Below are 24,459 nucleotides of genomic sequence, written 5' to 3' on the forward strand. Positions count from 1 at the left end.
TGCCAAGTTCCTTACTTGCATTATGTTATACAAGCAAGCTGAGATGGAACAGCATAACACTCTGCTCCAGTGCAGCAAGATGCTAAAATTCAGATGTCTTCAAAGCACGATGTCTATCGTGCTTTCTATAGCCATACTTCACAAACATAAAGATGAACTCAGTGCAAGAGCTGACCAAAAGCCAAGGTTACCAGGTCTTCTACGATGCTACAAAGTATTTCTATAAAATAAGAATCAGCCCAAATGCAACAGCCAGGGAGAGAGGGAGGCAGGAATGTAGGAGAAGAGTCACTTACCTTTGGAAGGCTCCTGGTAGGCAGGGATCTCCAGCAAGAAATACCATCACCCCCACTGCCAACCCTTAAATGAGGGCTGGATCCTGGCTCCATCCCTTCTAGTCACTCAGGTATATTGCATGCACCTGAGCTCCCCTGAGTTGGCCCTGCCTTCTCCCCAGATGCTCCAGCACTAGTTCAGACCATAACCTAGCATTACCACTGTAATTTATTACATAATTTTCACTCCTTATCTTGGCCTCTCCTCTACGTTACAGCATAGAAATGCAAGCAAACACAACTATCTATGCTCCTGAATTTTCTCCTACAAGCAGCATCAGGAAAGTGGGCAGAAAGGGACAGATAACCCTCAGCTAAAAAACATCACTTATTACACCAAAATAAGCTGGTTCACTGATGAGGATTAAGAAGCTCTTGAATAAAAGTGCAGGCTAACTAAAATCATTACAGGAGCCTCATCATGCTCTGCAGACGAAAAGTTCCTTGTCCTTACCATCCCCTGAAGACAGGTCTGTCAGAAAGCAGTCTGAACAAGCATCAGCCTCTGTGGTTTCCAAAAGGACCCTCCTCACATACAGAGCTCCTTTGGTTTTTCAGCTGCAGTCTCAAGAACAAGAGCATGCTAACACACTCCACTATTTTCAAGGAGCTCAATGTTCATGCTTGGAATAAAGATGAAGTTTCCATAAAGAGAGAAAAGCAAAAATAAAATTACACTATTAATGCTCAATTATTTACCCAAGAAAGGTGCAAAGGGTGAGCTCTTTGAAGCATGAAGATTTGTAAGGTACTTCCACTTTTAAAACGGCACTATGTTCTTCTAAAACCAGCTAGGATAAGAATTCTTATTACACTTTATTTCAGTATGTTCTCTCCTTCATGTCTCAAGAATGCCTACAAATCCTGGATATAACCATACACAATTCCATTCTACAGATTCATCAAGAAATGACCCTGGCTTAAAACCATATTCTTTGAAGCACATTCAAAATCATTAATTCTTATGCTCTGCTCAACTGCCATTTGTAAAAGTATATTTTTGTTTAAATCCAAATGGATTTGTTTCTGTGATTTTATTCTTTCTTTACAAACTATTTTTGTAATATCAAAAATTCCAGTTCCTCATTAAAAAAGGGAGACGCCCAACATCACAATCCTGCAGTAATTACAATCTGATATTTCCAGTGAGGAAGAAACACCTTTATAGTTCATGGTATAGATTGCATGACCAGCTCATCTTTAGGAAATCTATTTTTACCATTTAAAAAAAAAATACCATTACATAAACAGTGTTATTTTATTTATACATCCTCACAATTGATACCATGGAGTTTCAATCTGTAATCATCTCTCAGCTGTTAAATGCCATAATTGCCTTCTCACGCTACCTAAATAGTTCCTTTCTGGAAATAAAATGTATGTTACCAACTCTCCCCCCCACACAGAATCAGATACACTGTCCATCCAATGCACCTCTTAACAAATATTATTATAAGATTTTTTTATCTAACAATAACATTAAAGTCACAAATCCTATGCTATTTGTTCGATTTCACTGAGCAATAGGGGTGGATCAGCATCCAAATTCATCACTTTAATTTAGAAATATGAGTTTGTTTGCCATCTATGAAACCAATTTTGCAGTTAGTCAATACCACAAAGACCAATAAACTCAACAACAGGCTTCTGACACCACTGCAAATAACACCATATTAGCATAGGAAGCAGACTGCAGCAGATCGCAAATTAGCTGCAATTTCAACCTGGCTACATAAAACATTTAAAGCACAAAAACCAATCCATGCTACTTATTCAGACGAATCACTTCAATTTGCTCACCAGGAGCTATATGCAGTCAGGCAATCCTTCTGCTTCCTGGGATATGTAGCAGCGTGCTGCCTCTAACTTGGTTTTGGCCACAAATTCTTGGAGAACACTGCTGCAGCAGAATCCTGTTTTCTACCTTACCATAAATGTCATCTCTTGAAGTGTAGGAAAGCCATGCCATCTCGCAGGTTGGGCTCTCATTCCTCACATCTTTAGAACCAAGCTGGTTGTTTTTTGAAGCTGTTAGGCAACACATTTTGTTAAATGTCACCCCGAGTACATTCCATACAGTGGAATGTACGTGGTCCCTCTGCACAAACCACATCCTCCCACCACAGCTGGAGATATCAAAGTTCCTTTGTATTTATTGCTTGGAATAAAGGGACAAAAACACCCCGCTTTCACAAAAGTAACTCTCCACACACCAAAACAATGGCTTGGCATTTTGGAAAGTTTTTGGAAAAAGAAATCTCAAAGGGTAGTTAGAAAACAAATGCCAGGCACTAACACGTGTCTATAGGAAACTCCATGTGCCATAGCTGTCACTTGGTGAGCTGGGTGTCTATGCATCCTTACACAGACCAGACTGTGCACATGCTACTTTAAGGCCTAAACTATGTTGAAACCATGAATATTTGTATTCAAAAATGACACAACACATCTATTATATGAATGCATTTGTAAAGTGCCCATTTCAAAAACCAAAGCTTAAAACTCTTCTGATAACGATTAAACACAGCTATCGTTTAACAAACTGTTAATTCTTCTTGCCTCTGCCAAGGATTTTTGGCATACTAACTTCATTTCAAAGTTCACATGAAATCCACAGTAAGCTTTCAGAGGTAGAACTATTTCATTCTAATCTTACATTGGTTTTATTTACCTGGAACTATTAGAGTTTCCCTATAACTGATGTGACAGGCGTAAAAAGCTAAGCAGAGGTAAGAGGTATTTAAGAAAATAAATGTAAAAAATAACCATTTGAAGTAATTAATTAGATAAGTATATAAAGTAGCCCTTCAAGGACAATTGCTAAATCTTAAGGAATGCCATCTCTTGGGAGTCCTAAATCTCTAAGACACATCCTATTTAACGCTCATTTGCCAAGCAGTTCCACTGAACCTGTAATTTTCTACAGGGCACGAATCCAACAAAGGTCCCAGTGCTACTGAAAGGCAAAGTCCCACCTCCTACATTCTCAGCACTGGCTCTGCACCAGCCCTGGAGCTTGTGCAGCCATGCAGTGAGGTGAAGAGCAAGAAATTCAGCTGAAACTAAACTCTGATAGGATTTATCTTTCCCCTAGATCAAACAGGTGAGCTGGCGCATCAGGCTGCTAAACAAGTGTTCCAGGGCAGCTCAGGAATGGGCAGCAGACATGCTAGCATCCCTTTCATTGACAACTCAGTTTTAGAACAGTTTAATTCCCTTGTGAAACTTGTTTGCTAGTCAATTTGTATTTCTCTCGTGACAGCACTCAAGATGATATTCTACCTTTCTCTTCTAATAATGATGATAAAGTTGAATTAATTGGCTTGTGTAACTCAGTCATATGATAATCCAAAACACACCAAAATCAGCAGGCCTCAGGTTATACTTTAATGACTGAGAGAGTGGTGAGTGGTGACGCACTGGAACAGGTTGCCCAAGGAGGCTGTGGATGCCCCATCCCTGAAGGCATTCAAGGCCAGGCTGGATGTGGCTCTGGACAGCCTGGTCTGGTGGCCCTGCACATAGCAGGGGGTTGAAACTAGATGAGCACTGTGGTCCTTTTCAACCCTGGCCTTTCTATGATTCTATGATATACTACTCTTGTCCCTGGCTTCTATAATCTGAAGAAGTTTATTACAATCTTACTTCCAAAACAAGGACTGCAGTACCCTCAAATGCTTTATCATGTTTTTGCTGACTTGAATCTCTCCTGTTCTTTACTTTTCACTTGCTGACAGTATTTTGTTAAAGCTTTCAAATCTGAAACTTCACAACACAGAAGCAAAACTAGGGACTTTGTTGAATGGTTTAATTGCATGCAGGCAGAATACATTTTCAGTCAAACCAAACACTGAAAAACAGCAAGATATCTGAATCAGCTGAGAAACAAAACTATGCATAATCCCAGAGATTATCTTAAATAAATAACAAAAAAAAAAAAAAAGGTATTTATAATGGGAGCTTCCAGGTAAGACAAAGCATGGGCTTTACCTGTGATATCACTAAAATCAACAGCTGAGACAGTCATTTGCTGCGTTTCACAGGGCAAAGAAAGGGAATTGGGGAGAACAATGTATGAGATCTATTTTATAGACCTGCCCTGCAAAGAGATGAAGCGGCCCCAGAAATTCCTTTCTTCTGCTGCCTACAAATGAATCCCAAAGCAACAGTCTCACATGAAAACACAGAGTGATTGTAAAAAGCTTTTGCAGATAAACTTGCGCATGGCACATAAGATGCTAAAGGCAGAACCAAAACTGCAATTCTGTTACAGGAAAATTCAGCAATTAAGAAGCATGGTTAAAACCAATCCTACTTGACTTTTCACAAATGCTTTGTTTCTTTTCTTAAAACTACAGTAACATTAAATCTCTTAAATTATTTGAGGCATCCGTATTTTCATGCTAGGCTTCATAAATATGTCTTTAACACAGAAACTTGAAAAGGGATAAAATAACCAGTAAATTTGGCATTAATCTTCTCCATTTACACTTTTAATACAACAGTATTATCTGGCTTTCTAAACAAGTATGTAAACCTGTAGTTTAAAATAATAAATATATGTAGAAGTATTCTACCAAAGCTGTTTATTTTCAGACTGCAGTGAAAAGCTATGCAAGCTAAAATATTAAATCCAAAACAATTTATTAAATCAATACTTAAGTGTACTTCAGGCAAGATCAGTGCAGCTGAATACCCTCAAGTCACACAGAATTTGTCCTCACACACATACAACTACACACACACCCACTGACCACCAGGAAGTTTCCCCTCATAAAACCTGTGAGTTTTTAACTATTTCTTTAAATAATGTATATGATTTAAATAATTCACTAAATCGATAGACATAAACAATAGCTATACATAGTACTAGACACTGAAATGATATATGTTCATATTTATATATTAAATGTTGCTGAGGAAGTGCTACGGCAGCACATTTAGCAGAGTTACACTGGGAAAGATGTTGATAGGGACAGGAATGCACCAAAACTGTAGAGAGTGACTTTCTGATCAGTCAGTCAATAGGAGCCTTCAGGATCAGACTACGTTATGAATACCCAAGAATGTTAAGGAAGGGGACACCATTAGCACCAGTCTGGTCCGAAGCCAGTTCCCCAAATACTTTTGTCTTTTATTCCATTCATGATGGACCTTTACAAAAACCTGGAGCTGTACTGGCATTCACAGGACTTGCTACAAGCTCCACAGCCCACAAAATTCACTCTTTCTCAAAATGCTTGGCTATGTTAAAGTAAATTCCAGTTTCTGACAAAAATTCAGCTGCAATACAAATGCATGTCAAGAGCCTAATAACAGATAAAATGAATCTGCAATATGCCCAATTTTTGTGCAATTGCGAATACATTCATTTTCAAGAAATTTATTTTTTCCCCACTCATTTGAGCAGCCCATTATTTGGCATTCTCCCATTATCTATCCCTTAAAACTTCACTTATGAATACACAGAACCATCAGCACACTCAGCTGACTTGAAAGGATGTTGCTAAAAGCTCCTATCAAAGGAAAAGATAGAGACAGACTGCTGATTTACCTCAGAACAGAAACAGTTTCTGAAAAAAATCAAAAGATAACAGAATAAAACCTTCACTTTTTTTTCAAGCATTTCATTCAATTATGCTAATCTACTAGTCTGCAAGTAAATATGTGCTTCTTAACAGCTTTGCTCTACTTCCCACACAATGTTTGCTTCCTATTTTTATACATATTCACCAGTACTCGCTATGCATGGGTAATTGGGTAGAAATGTCATCACAAAAGACAGCAAGCACGTTCTGGCAAAACCTCCTGGGCAAGGAGAACTCACTGGCCTTACAGCACCAGTGAGGGGCTGGTGGGATCTCAAATGTGTAACTTGCAGGTCAGGACCTCAATTACAGGCAACATATGAAGCTCTTTGATGGTCAGCTTTGACTTAGAGCTCAGGAGATGATCATTCCTGCAAACACTTTAGAAGAGCAATGGACATATATCTGTACATAAGGAATTAACATTAAAAAAATGCTATAAAACATCCTATTCCTCTACTGTGCAGCAATTTTCTACATGTTCACTTCTACTTGTCTTAGCCAATACTCTTCTGACTTACTGACACCTATTCCTCCTCTGCTAAAGCTTTCGGGGCTCCTGTCCAGGATGCTCCTGCTCAAGACACCAAACTCCAGCATTTCCCAATAGCAACCAACCCACCACTTACACATTCCTACATTTCCTTTGCGTGGCTGCTGATTACAACAGGATCTCCACAACTTTTTTCAGATGGTTACATAATCAAGTAACTGAAATGCAACTTACAAGGCACAGATAATGAGGGTTAATTATATTCATGTGTTGCAATTGAATTTATGGTCACACAGAATTTCAGCTCCAGTGACAATTACACAGAAATAATTACACAGCCCTAGCAGATCCTCGTGCATAAAGAAATATACCGCAACGATGTCAAGGTGGCAAGACGTGACATACACTTATATTAGTAGCACTGTAATCTGCTCTAACCTATTTGCTTTGTAAGAATATCACCAGAACTATTTCCTTAAAAGTGAACAGTTCATAAATTTGATAATTGAAGTATTCACAGAAGCTCAATTCCAGTAAAATTCAAACTTGTGAACGTGACCTGGAATCTCAGTTTATTATTTAACTAAACACATTCTAATCAATAATGAATCTTAACTGAAGGTATTATTTTCCAAAGCCAAAAGGCAGCACCAGAAGTTAAACTTTGAGAAGCGCCATTCACAGTAGACTATGAACAAAAGTCATCATTGTGGTGCCTACAAGGCAGACAGCAAGCACTTCACACTGCAACAGGCCCTCTATTGTGCTATCCAAGAGCTTCAGCAATTTGAAGTAACAATGGAGTTCCAATGGAACGTCCCTGGAATCTACTGCTTGGATGCTGGATAGGGTTCCACTGGAAAAACTTCGAGCAGCATCCATAAGCCCTTACAACTCAGAACACAACTCCCAAAATGTCATTTAATGTGTCTTGTTTTCTACAAATATAATATGCATTTTTCCCCCTCACATGTACGGATACAAGTTCTGTACTGATGGAAATGAGCAATCCTGTCATTTCTACGTGTACTTGTGTGGGAAGAGGGAGGGTATATTTGTTTTTAAAAGCAGCTAGCACAACTTGTCATCATTCCCAGACTCTTGATTTAGAGCACAAAGGGATTTGAAAAAGTGTTTTATTGGCTGTACGAGATCCAAGGCACGCATGTATCTACAGGCACATACATCTGTTGCATAGGTGTATGGCTCTGGATTTCTACCAGCTTTCCTGCAGTTTAGCACCAATTTATGTTAGGATTTATAGCAAAGAGCGGCAGAGCTTTCATGAGTAATTCAAGCAAAGCCTCAATTAAAACTTTCAAAACAATAATTACTTGGTGCCAATTATGACAGTACCTACCTCTTCTCCAAACATGCTTTATGAATCCACAAAGGGCTAACCACAAACAGCAGAAGCTTAGCCTGAACTCATGTTTTTCTAGAGTTTCTTTCAAGTCACACACAAATCCAAACCTCCAGTGTTTTTTATGATTTGGATTGTTGGCCCAGCACTGAAAGGAAGAGAGCGTTAGTTTGGAGCTAGTTACGTTTGTGCTTCTATGTGAAATCAAGTTAAACAGCTCTAAAACTAGGTGTTAATACAGTCTCACTAGCAGCTACAACATTGCTCCTAAGGAGTAAACAAAATGAGTTACCAGCACCTGCACTTTCTCATTCCAATGAGATTAAAATTCCACAACAGCCTCAAAATGAAACTGTTAGAAGACACAGAAACACTGCAGAGACCAGCTGAAAAATCTGTCAGGATATCCTTCCTTTCAGTATGGATTCAGTTTCCTATTTTTATTTATTACAACAGTGTATTCACATCCAATAAAGTAAAAAAAGCCAGTATGGTAAGTTTTCTTTTAGAGGAAAAAAGAAAGCAATGAAATAATACATTTTTTGCAAGCAAACTACAAAAATAAGCACACTGTGTGCAAAGGCACATACATTTCAGGAAAAATACACAGCTCGATAAGAAAGAAATCCCAATAGAGAACAAGCAGCAGCAGAACTATGGAGAAGAATGAATGCTTTTCATGATGAATCACTGCATGGCCAACCAAACTGAATTATTAAAATTAGCATCCACGTTACTCAACTGATGTAAGAAAATCATTAGTGCCACTGTACCCTTCCACAAGGAGCATTCAGAAAGATTCAACCATCCTCTGAACAACCACGCAGACGTGCTGCAGAACTTAACAACAACAACAGGCAAGTGCCAGTTTTCCTGATGTGAACTCCTGGCATTTAAAGGAATTATCTAATGACAAATTTCAATTATTAGTCTGCTTATTTTAGATTGTTAACTACAGCAAAAAAATGCTGAGTGACTGATGTCAAAAAAGGCAATCGCATGCCTTAATTTTTCACAGAGAGAGACCTGATAATTGTTTCCAATCTGAAAAATACTTCAGTGCTTTGAGATTAATAGTGCACAGGTTCATTATTAAAAAATAAGGTGGGCTTTTTGTTTTTTGTTTGTTGATGTTTTTTACTTTATATACGAATACAGTTGAGCAAAAAGAATGTTAGACAATCACCCACGCTTTGCTACAGAGAGAATTTTTACTTCAACTTTTCAGAATTTCTAAGTTGTTTTTGTAGCACTGGCAAATGCCTTCCCACCAATCTCAGAGCATGAGCAATGGTTTACAAGACTTAAATCTCCCCATTTTAAATAGGCAAACACACCAAATCCTACTGCAATTACGCTCAGTGTTCAGTGAGATTGGAAAGCCCCTGAAGATTAGTTGAGCTGGCATAACAAATCCAACCTGCCAGAACAATTCATCTGGCTTCTGTGCTCCTCCCTGCTGCCATATTTCCTGAGGGATGCTCAAAACTAGAGGTATTTCAAGTAGGATAAACTCTTATGGCATTCTGCCTGAGCATTCTTTTTTTATGAGAGGTCCCTCAACACGTAATGGTGAGACTTAGGAATGAAGGTGAACAACTGAAGAGCCTCAGTTACCCCCTGAGCTGCCAAGAGCCCACACTGCTGTTGAAAGTCTTGCACCTGATTAAATGAAGGCAGAGGCATCAATGAATGGGGAAGCAGCAACAGGTACAGGGCCGTAGGGCTTCCTTAAAGAGGGCTTCCTCTCTACAAAGAGTGGGCACCTCCAAATTAAATGCTGAGCCAAATTTACTATGCACAGTTTACAATTCCAATTATTTCTCCCATTTACAATCTTGCTGATTAACAGTGATAAAATGGAAACTCTACCGAACATCTGCATGGTAGTATCTTGCATTAGTTACAGTACTTTACATTGCAGTGCTTACAGCACTTCCAGTTACATTCCCTCCTATTTTATCAGTCTTCTGTTTGACAGAACACTGTTCTTACCAGCACAACTTCCCAGGCTGAACCACACTACTAAAAGTTACTGATTCCAACAACACATTCTCCCCATCTGATTTAATTCTTCTCATCGCTACCAGGTGGATCATTTGTTGAAACCTCACCAGGTGCAGAAATGAATCAGAAAACTTTGAATTCTCAGACATCCAACAATTCCAGGTTAACTACAAAAACAGAGATGTCAAACTATTCCTTTTTAAGTTATGAATCTAGGGAGCTTGGAGCAGAGAAGCATCACTTCTGTCTTTTTGCCCAAGAAGGATTCACCCACAGGCATGCATGCCTAAATCATCTATTCCCTACAGGTAGCAGAGCCAGCACCGGGAATGCCCTCTTGTGGCACAGCCAAAGCCTGCAAAGTCCCAGTTTCCACAACTGCAATTAATAGAAGAAATTATTTCTCAGGGCTTCCTTTGAGACTACAGCGAGATAGGAAAGAATACAAGAAATGGGACTAAAACAGCAGATGCTGTCTAGTCTGAAGAAACATTTGAATTTCATTTCTTTTCATGCTGCTTTCTTTCTTTTTTCTTCGAGTGTTCCTGTAAGTAGTGGGAACTTCTGGTCCTTCTTGTAAATCCGTGGGTAATCAAATTCCTGGGAAAGCTGTTCCAGGAACTGAGCTCTGTTACTATGGCAGACTCCTGATAGAGGACTCTTCATGCCTTTTGCAACCTTTTATTAAAGCGCGTGTTTAAAAGCAGTTTCACTGGTCAAGTATCTGTGCATTCTGACACCTCCAACAATAGGAAACGACTTGCAAGCCTGCCTCCCTCTCATCCCCACAGGCCCTGATTCTCAGAGCTGTACCACTGGAGCCAGAGGAACAACCAACAAGCGACAGCACAGCCATTTGTTTCCCCACAGAGCTAAGCTAATACACTACATATTTTTCTGTTAAAGAAATGTGACTGTGAATGCAGCATCCTTTGCACAGGTTTTATTTTTGCTGCTTTTTAACTCTCCATCTGCCAAAATGCCCTTAGTGTAGCAGTTCACATGCAAGCAAACAGAGGGGCCGCAGGAGAGCCTTGCAGGCGCAGCCAGGCCCCAGCAGGCCAATACCCGGGGGGGGGGCTTCACCCCGCGCCCACAATGCAGCACAGTGGCGGGCGCATTCCTCAGCCCATCACTCTTGGTTGCACTTTCCCAAGCAGTGGGGATTCAGACCGGCTGGCGGCAGGCCAGATTATTCATCAGCAGAGTCACCAGCTACTTGTTGCCATCGTCCTGCCATGAAAGGTGTTGCTCCACTTTTTCAAAACACAGTTAAACGGGAAGCACTATGCTTTGCCGCTGCCCAGGCTGTGCTCCCATTTCCCTACAGCTTGCTGCGTGGAACAGGCAGGTCAGAGAGCATTCAGCTTGACAGGAAAAACCATCTGGTTCCAAGAGGAAGCGATCCAATCAATATTTTCCCCTCTGTGGAATAATTAACAACCAACAAACAAAAATACACCACTCTTTCACAGCCTGCGATAAGCCCTCAATCAAAGCCAAAACCTCAAGTGGAACATCCAGCCTCAGAAAAAGAACAAAAGATTCTGATGATGTGAGTATGTGACACTTCTGTTTTCAGAGAGAAACTATCCATGTTAGGGTTATTAAAAGGCATTTTCCAAGTCCTGAATTGAAGTTTCAAGTTGAGATAAATTTGTTAGAAACACTTGTTATCGAACAATGCCTATTTAAATGCAGTTATTACTTAAACTTTAGTGAAAATGATATATCACTTCATTAGTGACAGCACGGTCAAACACCATCTTTTGGACAGGTTTCACTGAGCGGTCTGCGTGCAGGTGAAACACAAGTCTTCTTGCAAAGGACTTCCCCGTGTCCTGTGATTTCATGGCACCTCGGGATCCCCTCCCACACCAAACTGCAGAGCAACCATAGAAACACATCACTGACATTGAATATACAAGCAGGTTCCATGGGCAAAGCCCATTTACCACACTGCAAAGCTCCTTGGAGAACTCAGAACTCCACAGCAAAAGGGTCAGACTGCTCCCCAGCCCAGCACAACCATGCAGGAAACTGGAGGGACCTGAGGTATCCCTATCACTCTGCTCACACAGCATTTACAGTAAAGATTGTCAAAGCAGAGAGAATCAGGAGTCATTACAATGAGATTTTCTAGGTGTAACAGTTCAACAGCTCTTTTCTTGCCACGATCAATGAATTTTTTCACTCCACCTGCAATCAGTAGATCAATAGCCCCCTTCAGAGTTATCCTGCCTTCCCATTTACTACAGTGCAATCTTACTACCTAAAAGGAAACATTAACAATCAGACTGAGTAAAGCCAGCCCATAACAAAAAACCAGAGACCTGATCAAGATGCCCACCTGCCGAAGTTGAGGTCCCTCACACAGCTTTCCCCCACCACCTGGGGAATCTAAGGAACACATATACACGTACATACACCCTTGAAAATGGAGTGGTATGCATTGGGAAAGAAGAGAAAAAGAAATCACCAAGTTTCCTTATTACCTCAGAGCAGCTGTAATGTCACACCTCAGACACCAAGCAGTAGCAATGCAGCTTTGCGAGGCTTCCTCTACACCCAGTCTCCCTCAGGCACATCGTAACAACATTCTAGCCTCCATAACCCAGTCCGAAGCACCAGCTGCAGTGCTATCCCTGATGTCTGCAGCATTCTGAGCCTGGCTGTCCTCCGCTGCTGGAAGGAAGTGCTCAGTTTCTGTACCCACCCATCTTGACTCACTCTGCAAGTCTCCTCTCCGGGGCACCGGTTCACCCATTCAAACAGAGAGCACCATTTCCCAACCCCTGCAGGAAGTACCTCCTCATAATCCTCCGGCAGTAGAACGCTAAGAAGGTTTGTCTGTCATTTACAGTTTCACTTCAGTGTGTGCATGTTTAAACAAATGGCTCAAGCCAGGAGTGTCTGTCTCAGTACGGCCGATGGAACAGGAACAGTTTCTATCTGTAGCAGCACCCACATTACAGCTAGAACCAATTCTAGATTCATGCAAGTACTCAGCTGTCTGCTGTGGGTCCCTTGCTTGTTTCCAGCTACTTCAAGCTACTAAAACTATACACGAGCTGTGACATTTAAGCTTCTTTAGCAGGCAGCCTGAGGAGACACCTATGCTTACGATAAATCTTAATTTTTATTTTTATTTTTAAACTATAAGTACCAACTAAGCAGTAACCTGCTTTAGTGGGTTGGTCTGCCTTCTTTCCAGCACTTGCTTTCCACAACAGACCACCGCTAAAACTGTTTTTCTCCTACAGGCTTTTTCTTTACTTCCCAAAGAAGCATTACCGAAAGACAAACCTGTTTTTCGTGCCCTATAGAAACTGGCTTTAACACCTTTGGGAAAGGCTGGGGGAAGGGACTATCAACCTAAGACCTAGAAAGCTTTTACAGACATTCCTCTCCTGTGGTATTTCAGATTAGGTACAAATGCCTTCCTCTAATTGTTGGAGCTGTTGAGGAAAAAGCATCCATCCTCAAGATTAAATAGCTTGCATAAAAAGCTTCACCATAAGAGTTACTCGAGTCTACCTGAGTATCCAGTCAGAGATAAGTCTTTACCCCAGTCAGTGTTAAAGGTCCAGGCATCAAAAATCAAAGGAAAATTAGCAGGACATCTACAGTTAAAAAGCTTACTGCAAATCTGTCTGACCTTTCATCAGCTGAAACAGCAAAAATATCAAGAAAGACTTAGAACTGCTCCTTTTTTTTCAAAGCTTTTGAATAAGACATAACCTTTTTTCTTAGCATCCAGATAAACATCTGAAGCAGAAGCAGAGATATTTCCCTTACAGACATCTGTCTCAGTGAGCAGCACGTTTGATAAATGCTGCTCTATGAAGATGGCAAGTGCTCACTTCTGAGAGGATTTACCAAGTATGAGATAGGAAAAAAGCTCCCACTACACAGACTCTTACACTTTATCCTGCTTGAGCTTTCTGAAGAATTTTTAGTGCTTTTCTCTTCCTTTTTAAGGAGGTGGTGGTACCTACATCATTATAAATGTATTTTAACATAGACTCGTCCAAAAGCTCTTAAAAACTGATTGGGTAGTGGGTATCATTACCCTGTTTCAATCTTACAGAATTTCCATCTCCCTCAAAGAGTAATAGCTGCTATAAATGCATTTGCTATCCTATATACAATGACATTGGGTGGGTGGGGGCGAACTTCTTTTTTACGTAGAATATTTAAAATTCTGGGTTTCATGGTTAGTTGGTAGTGGTCTTTTACCCCCTTGATAGCAAATGAAATGTAAAGGCATGCTTTTAAGCAATCCTGCACAAATTTTACCTACACAAATCTATCCTACAGTATCAGAAACCACATGTTAACAAATTAACTTACCCGTAACACATGGGGATTAAGTGATTCTTATACCTCTGAACTACTTTCCAAAGTTTGTTCAATGCTTTAGTTTCCAGGCAGACACAGTGAAAAGATTTCCTCTTCTTATTCAGCTATGTCAGAAGTTCAGAAAAAGTACAGGAAAACACTTAGGTTCCTTTTTGTTTTGACACTTCGTGACCAGGTAGGAACAGAAGAACAAATTAATAGAGCTGAAGCTTAAAATCAGCCCAAAATTGGAACGTAACGTGTCAAGATTTACCATTTACAATGACCTGAAGCACTTATTAAAAAAAAATCCATCGAGACATTTAAAATTTCTATTTCTATCACCTACTAATAAGACACGTTTACTTTAGCTCACTTCAGAAATGAAATTCAGTTGGGATCCACACATTTGCTGCTACAACTTAAATCGATTTCAGACCTTTACTCCAGATCACCAAACATCCATATCTGGAAACACAGATACAGCACAAGATGCCCACTGAAGGATTTCTTGTGCCATACTCAGAAGAATTCAAAACATCGCACAAATGAGTCCATATAAGTAAAACTATTTCAATTGTCAAGCTGCATAGATTTCACAGACAGAAGTAGTTTTGCTCATGAAGACAGCAGTTCTGACTGATGCTAAATTCTACCACCTCTACTTGACACAATTTATTTTGTTATTAGACACAAATTGTTTATGTCTACCCCACAAATAGATTAAAGCTTCCAGGAAGGCTGGTTGTTCTTACACACATCCATCCCTACAAGGCAGGACTGGGTGTTTCCTAACCATTTATTTTGTACCTGATGAACACAACCAAACCTAAGGAAAGCCTATGCTCCCTATGGAGCAGCAAGCACACTACTTTCAAACCAAAAATCATACAGGCTCCACTAACACTGCTGCTCCACTCTAATCCCTCACATGGGCACTTTTGGAGGTGGCAGCACTCAGAAGACATACCTTCATAGTTGTAGGCACCCCCCCAGAAGACAAACCTTATACTGTAATTTAGTGTTCTCACTGCAAACATTAGCAGCCAAAAGAAGTGGAACATGGAGTTCATTGGCAAGGAGGCAGAGGAACTGAGCAAATAAAACACAAAAATAAGTAATAAAATAGAAGTACCATTTCTAATCTTTGCAGCAATCAGATTTCTATGTGACTGCAGAACCAGAATACTTTTGAGAGAATATTAAATAATTTTGTTCAAATGATCCAACACAAAACCACACTCCATTTACCTCTTCACTTACACGTTTTTACAGAATGCTGAAATTCACCAAGAGCACCTTTCTCAGCATGTTCCTCTAAATCAGTTTCCCCCCAAACCATCAGGCAGACCTGACAACAGGTGGAAATGCATTCATTATCAGTTACAGAACTCCTAAAGGTGAAACGAAAGGAGGAAATGTTAATTCACCATTTACATTCTAGAAAAACACAAGAACCGTCTGTGTTGAACTTCATTCTTAAACCGGCTGCATTGCCTACGTCTGGATCATCATTTTATTCAGCTCATTAGCAGACCTCCTGACTGCACTCCTTATCGTGACCATCTCTAAAAACTCATCAAGAATAAAGTGTCTGAAATTTTATTTCTACAGGAAACAAACAAACATTCACTTGCAGGTCATTATTTGTAAAAAAAACATGTTTTCCTATTCCCATATAAAAAGCACAACGTACTTCATCACGGTTACAGAAACCATTCTGGAAACAGTTTCCTGACAGCCTAAACAAATTTAAGTCTTCTCATCTTCCTACGCAAACAGAACTCTCTTCTGTACATCAGTCATTCAAAAATTCACATAGCCTTCTTCCAGGCTTAAAGACACAATCTGTAAAAGATTTCAGGCAGTGCTTTAACTAACCTCTACATCCACAGCTCCATTGTTTTCCAACCACAGTAACACAGAAGGATCATGCTGGTCATCACACATTCTCTGCATCTCCCAACAAGGCCACTAATACTCTTGCAGCACTTCACATTTATCAGAAAGGAAAACTGCCACCACAAGACAAAACTTTGTGTGATTTGTAAACCTCTTGGCGAGAGGTGCATCAATATGACAGTTCTCGCATAACAAATAGCGGGTATTACCAGTGACATTCAACTGCAATAAAAATCCATCAGCAAAATCTGAATTTTATGCCAAATAATTGCATATGAAGAAAATGCCACCCATGGAAATATAGAGGAAATCAAAAAAGCGAGTGCTGTTTTACTTCACTGTCAGAAGGCACTGTCATACCCCTCAGTAATTCAGTCTTCTTCCCCCCGCTCTGTGGTTTCAATACTTCCTTAGACAAGTCAGTACTCTCCAGGGTACAGAAATGAAACTCTGAAGAAAGGCTCTGCTGGAGCTGCACACACCCAGATTCCCAAACAAGACAGCTTCAAAAGGAAAAACAAACAGCCACTGACACTGAGGAACATCTGTTATACTGATAGCAACGCCTGATGAAATTAAGATTTATCACGTAGCATTTCAGCTGCAAGGGCTAAATACAATGAAAAATGAATACACCGAAGCCTGACCTGGTGTCTGTAATCTGCTTTTTAAAATAGTCTTACACAGTGACTTCACATGCCAGAAGTTAAAAAGTCATTGTGGGTTTTCTGTTTGTGGGCTTATTTTTTTGTAAATGAGCTTCAGCTGTGACTCACTGCATGAGTAACTCCACAAGCAAAAGGAAGGGGCTGAGACTATTCACAAGTGAATACTGAGACGAGGCACACAGGCACTGAAGGAATAAATCTTATCGCTCTCTGAAAATATTTCAGGTATTCAAGTATGCCTGTGCTACAGAAGAAAAGCACAGAAGTAGCACTTGAAGAACAGCATCTTCCAAAGACGCGCAAGGAAGGAAACAGAGACATTGCTCCAAGTCACTTGACAAAACCATTGTCTTAAATGGAAAACAAGCAGAAGAATTCTCACTTTAAGAAATGGTATGTTGGCAACAGAACCTCTTTTTACAACATAAAATAACTACTTAAGAGTACATGAAGTGCCAGTTTAAAATAAATAAATAAAAACAATTACATTTATAAAAGTTGATATCCTGAGACGGCAACAGTAAGCAATGACTAGCTGATGATAGCTGTCACCTAACAAAAGGAGGTTCCACTACTTTGCAGCTACTGCAATTAATTTTAATCTAGTCCAGGCAATTGAACCAATGCATCCTCTGTGGAACCACTGCTTACATCCACACGTGGGCTGTCTCAACTCTGGTGTTATGATGCCTGATCTCCAGAAAAATACACTGGAAAGATTAATGCTGCCTTACCAATCAGTGACTCACACTCATTAAGTACAGTCCTGTCTGCCTATACACAGTGCCAAGGTAGGCACTGAACTCAGATTCACCTGCAGAGCACACATTTCAAACACCTAAAAATTAACTTTTAAAGATACCTACTAAAAAACAAAGAAACAACCAACCCACCTACCGTTGGTCTTTTGACTTCTGATCTACAGTGGCTGACAAACAAACTGTGCCCCCAGTTCTTCTCTATTCTGTTGACACCAGCATCTTCAGTCAATCAAAAAGAGTCATTCTTCCACTCAAAAAAAGGGGCAGAGAAACACCACTTACGTGAAAGTTCCTGCTCCGCCATTTTGCTAATTTGAAGACACTGCCAAACTGTGGCATTCTGAAACAAACACACAGCTTGCAAAGAGCCACTAACTCTACATTTTTGCAGATGAAATAAAGTAGAAAACTACAAGCAGCTTTGCTGCTTTGTCATATTTCACCACACAGAGCTCCTGGAAAATCACCTGCACGTTTCAATACTGACATCTGTTTACACAAAGCTCAATGCTCAGTTCTTAGTTTGGCCTCGAGGAAGAGAATAAAAATCATAATAAAGCTTGACATAGCATCATAAATTAAATTTAGTATTAACTCCAGTACTTCACTTTGGCGTACCCAAAACTCATTCACAACTTTTTGGTTGTTTTTTTTTTTTAACTAAACATAGTACCTTCAGAATACAGATAAGCAACAAAGAATGTAAGGGCTTAATCCTCCAGGAAGAAAAGCACATTCCTATGACTGATAGCACACTTTTCTACCTGTCTAGACAAGTCGGTGATGTTCTTGCCAAGCATACATGGCAGACAATTAAAAAAAAAGAAAGGTTGGGAGCTTAACCTGATTCTTCTCGGATTTTAACTTCTTCAATTAGCAATCTGCATTCAAATCAGGAGTTCTGTTCCTAAGGACTGCACTACCTCAGAGCAGACTTGTTTAAATAGTCTAATAATGCTGCAGGAAAAGACAATTAAGCTACAAGCAGGATGAGGTTTTAGCTCCATCCTTTATTGTTAACCAAGCCAAGGGCATAAAAATAAATACATTTTAAGAAGCACATCTAGGAGGCAAATTCAAATTAAATTTGATTCAGCAGCAAATCTGAACATACAGCCCTAACTGGATAGTATCAGATATGGCATTAGTAAAGGTGACACTGCATTATTGCTCCTTGCAAGGTTGAAGCATTGCAATACTAACACAACATACTTAATCTGCACCAATGAAGTGTAAATATTTGAGATGATGGCCAACTTTGATCAGCAGAGAAATCAAAACTCATTTTAGAATAATCCATCTGTAGCAAATGGGAGGATTGGGAAACACAGGGCACAGAATCAGGGAGAAAAGCCTGCACCCAAGTATTTCACAGCACACACATCTCCTTCTGCTGAAGCGCTTCTTAATACAAGGCTGTTCAGTATTGTCAGGCTTATCTAGAAAATGTACTTTTTCATTTTCTCTAACAGAAAACCCAAAAACTTCTCACATGAGATATCTGTCTACAGGTAAGTAACCCTTTAAATGAGGTCCAGCTGCTAGAGAGTTCAGTCCCTTCTGGCAGATTGAAGAAGCAACTTTCTTCAGCAAAATATGTACTATTAATACCAAGAATTTGCCATACCAAATATTTTAAATTTTATATATATATCAGCAATAAACAAGACCAAATTCAGTGTGAATAGATTATCTGTTTGCACACCTGATATGGTAGACATACTATACACTTCTAAAAGACACAAGATACAAGAAAATGTATAGAAAGAAAGGTGCAAAGGGGATATCAGCCACCATGGCACCAAGTTTTAGCCTTGTTTCTGAGCTACAAACAAGTCAATCATATAATCCCAAGCAGAACAAAAGAATGTTCCTTTATTTCCCAGAGGAACCTGGATTATCAGAAGCGCTCAACACTCAAACAACATCTGAAATTAATAGGAATTACGCTTTAAATATATGTTACCCTCACTTTCCTCCTCAGGTAGTCAAAGTTCAGTTTTCCCAACAACTAAATGTGTATTTTGGAAGAGATGCCAACGGGGGCTGACAAACCAAGCTAAGAACCTTTTGGTGCAGCCAGGCTTTAAAAACAAACAAAAACTGGCCCCTCCCCCTATACACTCATCCCCCCTACCAGGGAATGTGCACAATGCTCCTCTTCATATACCCCACAGAACTAAAGCGCACGTGGTGTTCTCCCTGTGCAAAGTTCCCAGCCTGCTCTTCTAGAGTGCACCCTGCAATCCAGGCAGCACCAGCCTCGCTCTCTCCTTACTCTGAGAGCTACCAAGTACCTCTTTTGCTGTCTGCAACGTTTAGCAACCTCCGCCTGAGTACAAATCTATCAGCATTTATTTGACTTTTTAATGAGTGATCTCTCCTTTTAACCATCGACAAGGAGATGTGTGTGTTGCCCTAACTTGAATGAAACACAGCTCCCGTACCTACCCAGCACACCCAATTTTCCCATTGCTGTTTTGCTCATCACCCAAAACTGATTAAACAAGCCGTGTGCTCAAGCATGGAGCTGGAGACCAAAGGGCAACAAGAGACCAAGAAACAGCCGCAGACGATAGAGCTTACTTCATGCAGCTCTTCACACTGCTCCAATAGACCCCTTCTTGGCTAATAAACTGGCAGGAGCGAGCAGGCGGGCAGGCTCAGCCCCAGGTCGGCAGCTCCTCCCCGCTCTCCCCGCGCACCCGTGAGCCAGCAGAGGCCGCTACAGACCGCCCGCACCGCAGCCCAATGCACGGCTCTTCTCCCTTCCTATCCCAACACAAAATCCAATCCCGGCATTTTTCTGCCACTACTTAACTTCACACCTGCTTTCCCTCCCATACAAATATTACTTCGACGAAGCCCAGACCCCGCAGTGGCAACTCTTTGTTCCAGCAGCAAATTGCCCACAGCAGGCAAATCCAATCTCCTGCATGGTTTTCAGCACCACAGTATCAGCAAATACGTTTGGCAGAGCAGAGTCCCACTTATAAACACAGATTTCAGTTTGCTGCTCACCACTTTGATGTTCTGCCCGTTTTTGGTGTTCCATAGGATGCCTTGGGTTAGAAGGGACCTCGGAATCATCCAGTTCCAACCCATCTGCCACACACAGGGTGGCCACCCACTAAATCAGGCATAGATTTACATCCAAGTAATACATACCATGCTTTTTTCCTACACACAAGAGAAAAGAAAGACACTTTTAAGAGTTATAAGAGCTACGCAAACAAGTGCCCAAAGTTGATACCGTCCAGTGAAAAGCTGATTTTGGAAATCCATCAACAAAAGGTCAAGTTCAGCCATTTCAGTGCTGACTGCCCCTTGTTTGTTCCTATCTTTACAAAACTTGAATGCAATATTACCTTGATGACATGTAGTATTCATGTGGCATTTTCTCCTTCCTCAGAAAGCCTCTGGCCAAGCCCACCTGCTTGTATCAAGAGCCCAGCTACTTGAAGCAAACCATAGCAAGTGTTGCAAGCTCTCATTCAATCCGTATACGTTTAGCAACATTCTTCCTGTGGTGACTCCAACATGGAGCAGTTGCCCAACATACACAATGTATTTCATAAGCATCAGCAGAGAAAACAAAACAGGAGAGAGGTGAAAGAGTAGTGCAAGTCAGTATCTGTTCTGAGTCCAGCGGATGCTGCTGTGTCTCTTTCTGATTAACAAAGATGCTGAGGTTTTGTATATATGGAAAGACACTTAGAACCATACAAAAAGTTACCCTGTTTTTCTCCTTGGGGCAAGCTATCTAAGTTGCAAATAAGCTGCAAAAGAGAGTTTTTATCTAAACCACCAAGTGGAGATCCAGAGAAAATCAGTTTCTACATCACTTACTTAGTAGTTTTAGGATAAAAGGCAGGACTACACTAATAGGATCTGCTGCTATTGAGAAAACTTGAAAAATAAGCACAGAATTGTAGGGGTTGCAAGGGACCTCCAGAGATCATTGAGTCCAACCCCCCGCCAAAGCAGGTTCCCTGCACCAGGTTGCACAGGTTGATCAGTACAGAGAAAATCACTCAGATCTGGATGTGCAGAAGTGGGAAGAACCAGAATGCAGCTTCTTACATGACTTCCTTGTGCAAACTACAGTCCTGACAGTTAAAGCAGCAAAGGAAAATGAAGGTTGGGATGCATCAGTCAATCGGCAGCACTGTCGGTGTTGGGTGTCTTTCCCAAAAAGGCAAACAAACTCAAATGCAGAAAGCACAGAAGTCTCTGAGGCCCAGAAAGTCCATAAAGCACTTTTGCAACAAAGATGACTGACTTCACATTGCAAAAATCACAGAGAAGTGCTTATCAACTTTTGTTTTACTGTAGACTGCTTCAGGACTGCCCATGGTACTGACGAAAAGAACAAAGGTGTGGAAGTAAACAGGCACCAAATTAATCACTTCTAAAAATCAAAGACAGCTCACATTCAACACTCAGCCATACATCTTGATTGTGGCCATTCTAAAAATTAAGTTATGCAAGTGGAGTTGGCTGATGTATACTTAAATATTTGACACCACGGCCCACGCAAAACTAATTACAACTAACATAAGACCTAGGAGAGAGAGAAAGAAGTAAACCAAAGAGGAAACTACAGCAGGTCACATTTAAAGTGGAAATTATGGCAAGAGAGACACTAGGCTTGCAGCATTCCTCCCAGCCAATGAATTCAATCCAATGAATTAGTAATTAAGGAGCAAGGACGGAGTGCGTGCTCATGAAATATCTGTGGATGACACCCAACTGGAAACTACCAGCAGTTAAAAGAGGCAGTTAATGAAGAGCTCGTGGTTTCTGTGAGCTGGAGTGCTATTAAACGGAATAGGATGAGATGTGAAATCGTGCACTAAAGGACCAGCGGCCTTTCTGTGCTGTAAGCTGAGAACTCGTCACGTGGGAGCAACACAGGAGCGAGGAGCAGAGCAGTGAGCTATGGAAATCCCTGTCTGAGGATGCCGGACTTTATGTGAGGGGCTCAGCGTGGTCATGGGAAACACAGAAAAGCAGAGTAAATCCACATGGCTGCAGGGCCTGAGAGGAGCGGTGCAGCTGGAGCTGAGCGAGGGGAAGCATTGCTGCTGCAGATACCGCGCCAGGTGAATCTGAAGTGATACAGCCAAATATTTTCTTACCCAAACCTGCTGTTGTCCTCTCACAAAAGTTTCCCTTGACTAAAGGATGGCCAAATTTATCTGACTGCCGTGTAAAATACACGCTCCCTTCAGCAATACACGCTTCATTTTCCAAAGGAACTCCAGCTCAAGCTGAAGAACGTCATTAACACACCACTCAGGACAACACATCGCGCACAAGCCTAGTTCAGAAATCGAAAGTTTTGCAGCAGCCTGACAAACAAGGCACAAAAAGCCTTACACACAAAGCAGCCGGGACCAAACCCAGCACCACCGGGGCTCTGTGCGTCACGGGGCGGGTGTGTGTGGGGGAAACCTCTCCATCACGAGCCCCATCGGCGCTCATACGTTTTGGGGCCCCGCAGCAGCAGCGCCCTGAGGCCGGGCAGCCCACACACGCAGCGCCCACACAACCGGCGCGGAGCAGGGCAGCGCTCCACCTGCCGCGAGCCGCGCTTTTCAGTACCAGGAAGATAAGGGCAAAAAAAAGAGAGAGGAAAACAAGCCAACCAACCAACCAACGAAGCAGCCGCCCGGGGAAACCTGTTGCCGGCCGCAGCCCCGCGCCCAACTTTCCCCATCCCGCACCCCCCGCTCTGAGGCGGCCGCAGCCCCGGGCCGTGGAACTCACTCGATGAAGTAGCTGGCGCCCTCCTCCGAGAATCCTTCCTCCCAGCCGCGGGGCAGGTCTGCGGGGACACACAGAGCACAGGAGAGGGAGGGAGGGCGGTGAGAGCGCGGCCCGAGACCCTCGTGGCGGGGGAGGGCGCGGAACGCGAGCACCCACCGGAGCGGATCATGTGTCCCGAGTTGACGGGCTCCCCGGTGCGCGGGTGCAGCCAGCTGGTGCTGCGGGTCACGTCGCTGCGGGGGAGAGGCGGAAACGCGCACCTGTTAGTGTTAGCGGCGGGAAGCGAAGCGGCGGGAAGCGGGAGGACTCGCGACCACCCCCACCCGGCCCCTCGTCCCGCCGCCCGCCCTTACTCGATGAAGAAGACGCGGCCGTCCCTGCACACTCCGTACGACCAGTGCTCAGGTAGCGCGTCCCGCCCCACCGCCGCCGCCATGTTCGCCGTGCGCGCGGCCGGCCGGCCGGGGAGGGGGTGTGTGGTGTGCGGGCGGGCGGCCGGAGCTCGGCGCCCAGTGCCCGGCTCTGCTCCGCAGCGCCACCAAGGAGCGGGCGGGGGGCGACGCCTTCAACCCCCAGGAGGCGGGCGGCGGGGCCGGGAGCCGGAGGCGGCAGAGGTCCTTTGTCCGCCGGTGGCGATCGCGAGCCCTGGCGGGAGAGGCCAGGTGTGCATATATATATATATATATATAGGGATGGGATGGGATGGGATGAGGCCCTCTGCTCCTTCGGTTGCTCCTGGAGAGGATGATAGCGTTCTAGGCCAGATGGCTCAGAATGGGCAGTACTATGAGATGCAACACGGGATGCAACCCTGGAAAGTAGTTTGATTTGTGCTGCACGTGAGGAAGGGTGGGCTCAAATTCTATCTTGGAATGGATTATGTGAAAGTGTGTCAAAGTCCTGCAGCTGCAGAACTGCTTCTGTCTGACAGAACGACAACCTTCATGTTACACCATCATGATGCTCTTCCTCAGCGTTTCCCTCTTCCAACAGTTCAGAGCTCTGGTTTATCCTCCCAATGAAGGACGCTTCCAGCCCTTTGCCCTGCATCAGAATTTCATTAAAAACTTGTAAGCCCAAAACTTCTGTGCTGCTTTTCTTTGAAACATTATCGCTTTTGATGCTGCTCTGTTAATTAATTAATTAATCTGCTAATCTAATGCTGAGATTAGAAGCAAGTTATCGTGTCACAAATCACCCACAGTAAGTTTGGTTCTCTTGCAACTTAC

The 24,459-nt window shown here is 42.1% G+C and overlaps 1 protein-coding gene across 8 annotated transcripts in view; it reads right to left on the bottom strand.

The window, feature by feature from the left end:
* The window catches only part of PLEKHA7 (pleckstrin homology domain containing A7), a 129,007-nt gene extending 105,239 nt beyond the window's left edge, over window positions 1–23,768 (bottom strand). For 2 of the 8 annotated variants that reach the window (XM_015864132.2, XM_032444745.1), the window contains exons 1-3: window positions 23,584–23,762; window positions 23,387–23,463; window positions 23,231–23,288 (exon numbers count right to left, since the gene is read on the bottom strand). In XM_015864132.2, coding sequence (XP_015719618.1) covers window positions 23,231–23,288; window positions 23,387–23,463; window positions 23,584–23,666 — 218 coding nt within the window. In that variant the 5' untranslated portion in view covers window positions 23,667–23,762. Of the gene's footprint in view, window positions 1–23,230; window positions 23,289–23,386; window positions 23,464–23,583 lie in introns of all 8 variants that reach the window. The other 6 variants (XM_032444744.1, XM_015864129.2, XM_015864131.2 and 3 more) reach the window with 6 other exon arrangements.
* Window positions 23,769–24,459: the final 691 nt, after the last annotated feature.

Source organism: Coturnix japonica, chromosome 5 (assembly GCF_001577835.2).
Source record: "Coturnix japonica isolate 7356 chromosome 5, Coturnix japonica 2.1, whole genome shotgun sequence".
Taxonomy (NCBI): Eukaryota; Metazoa; Chordata; class Aves; order Galliformes; family Phasianidae; genus Coturnix; species Coturnix japonica.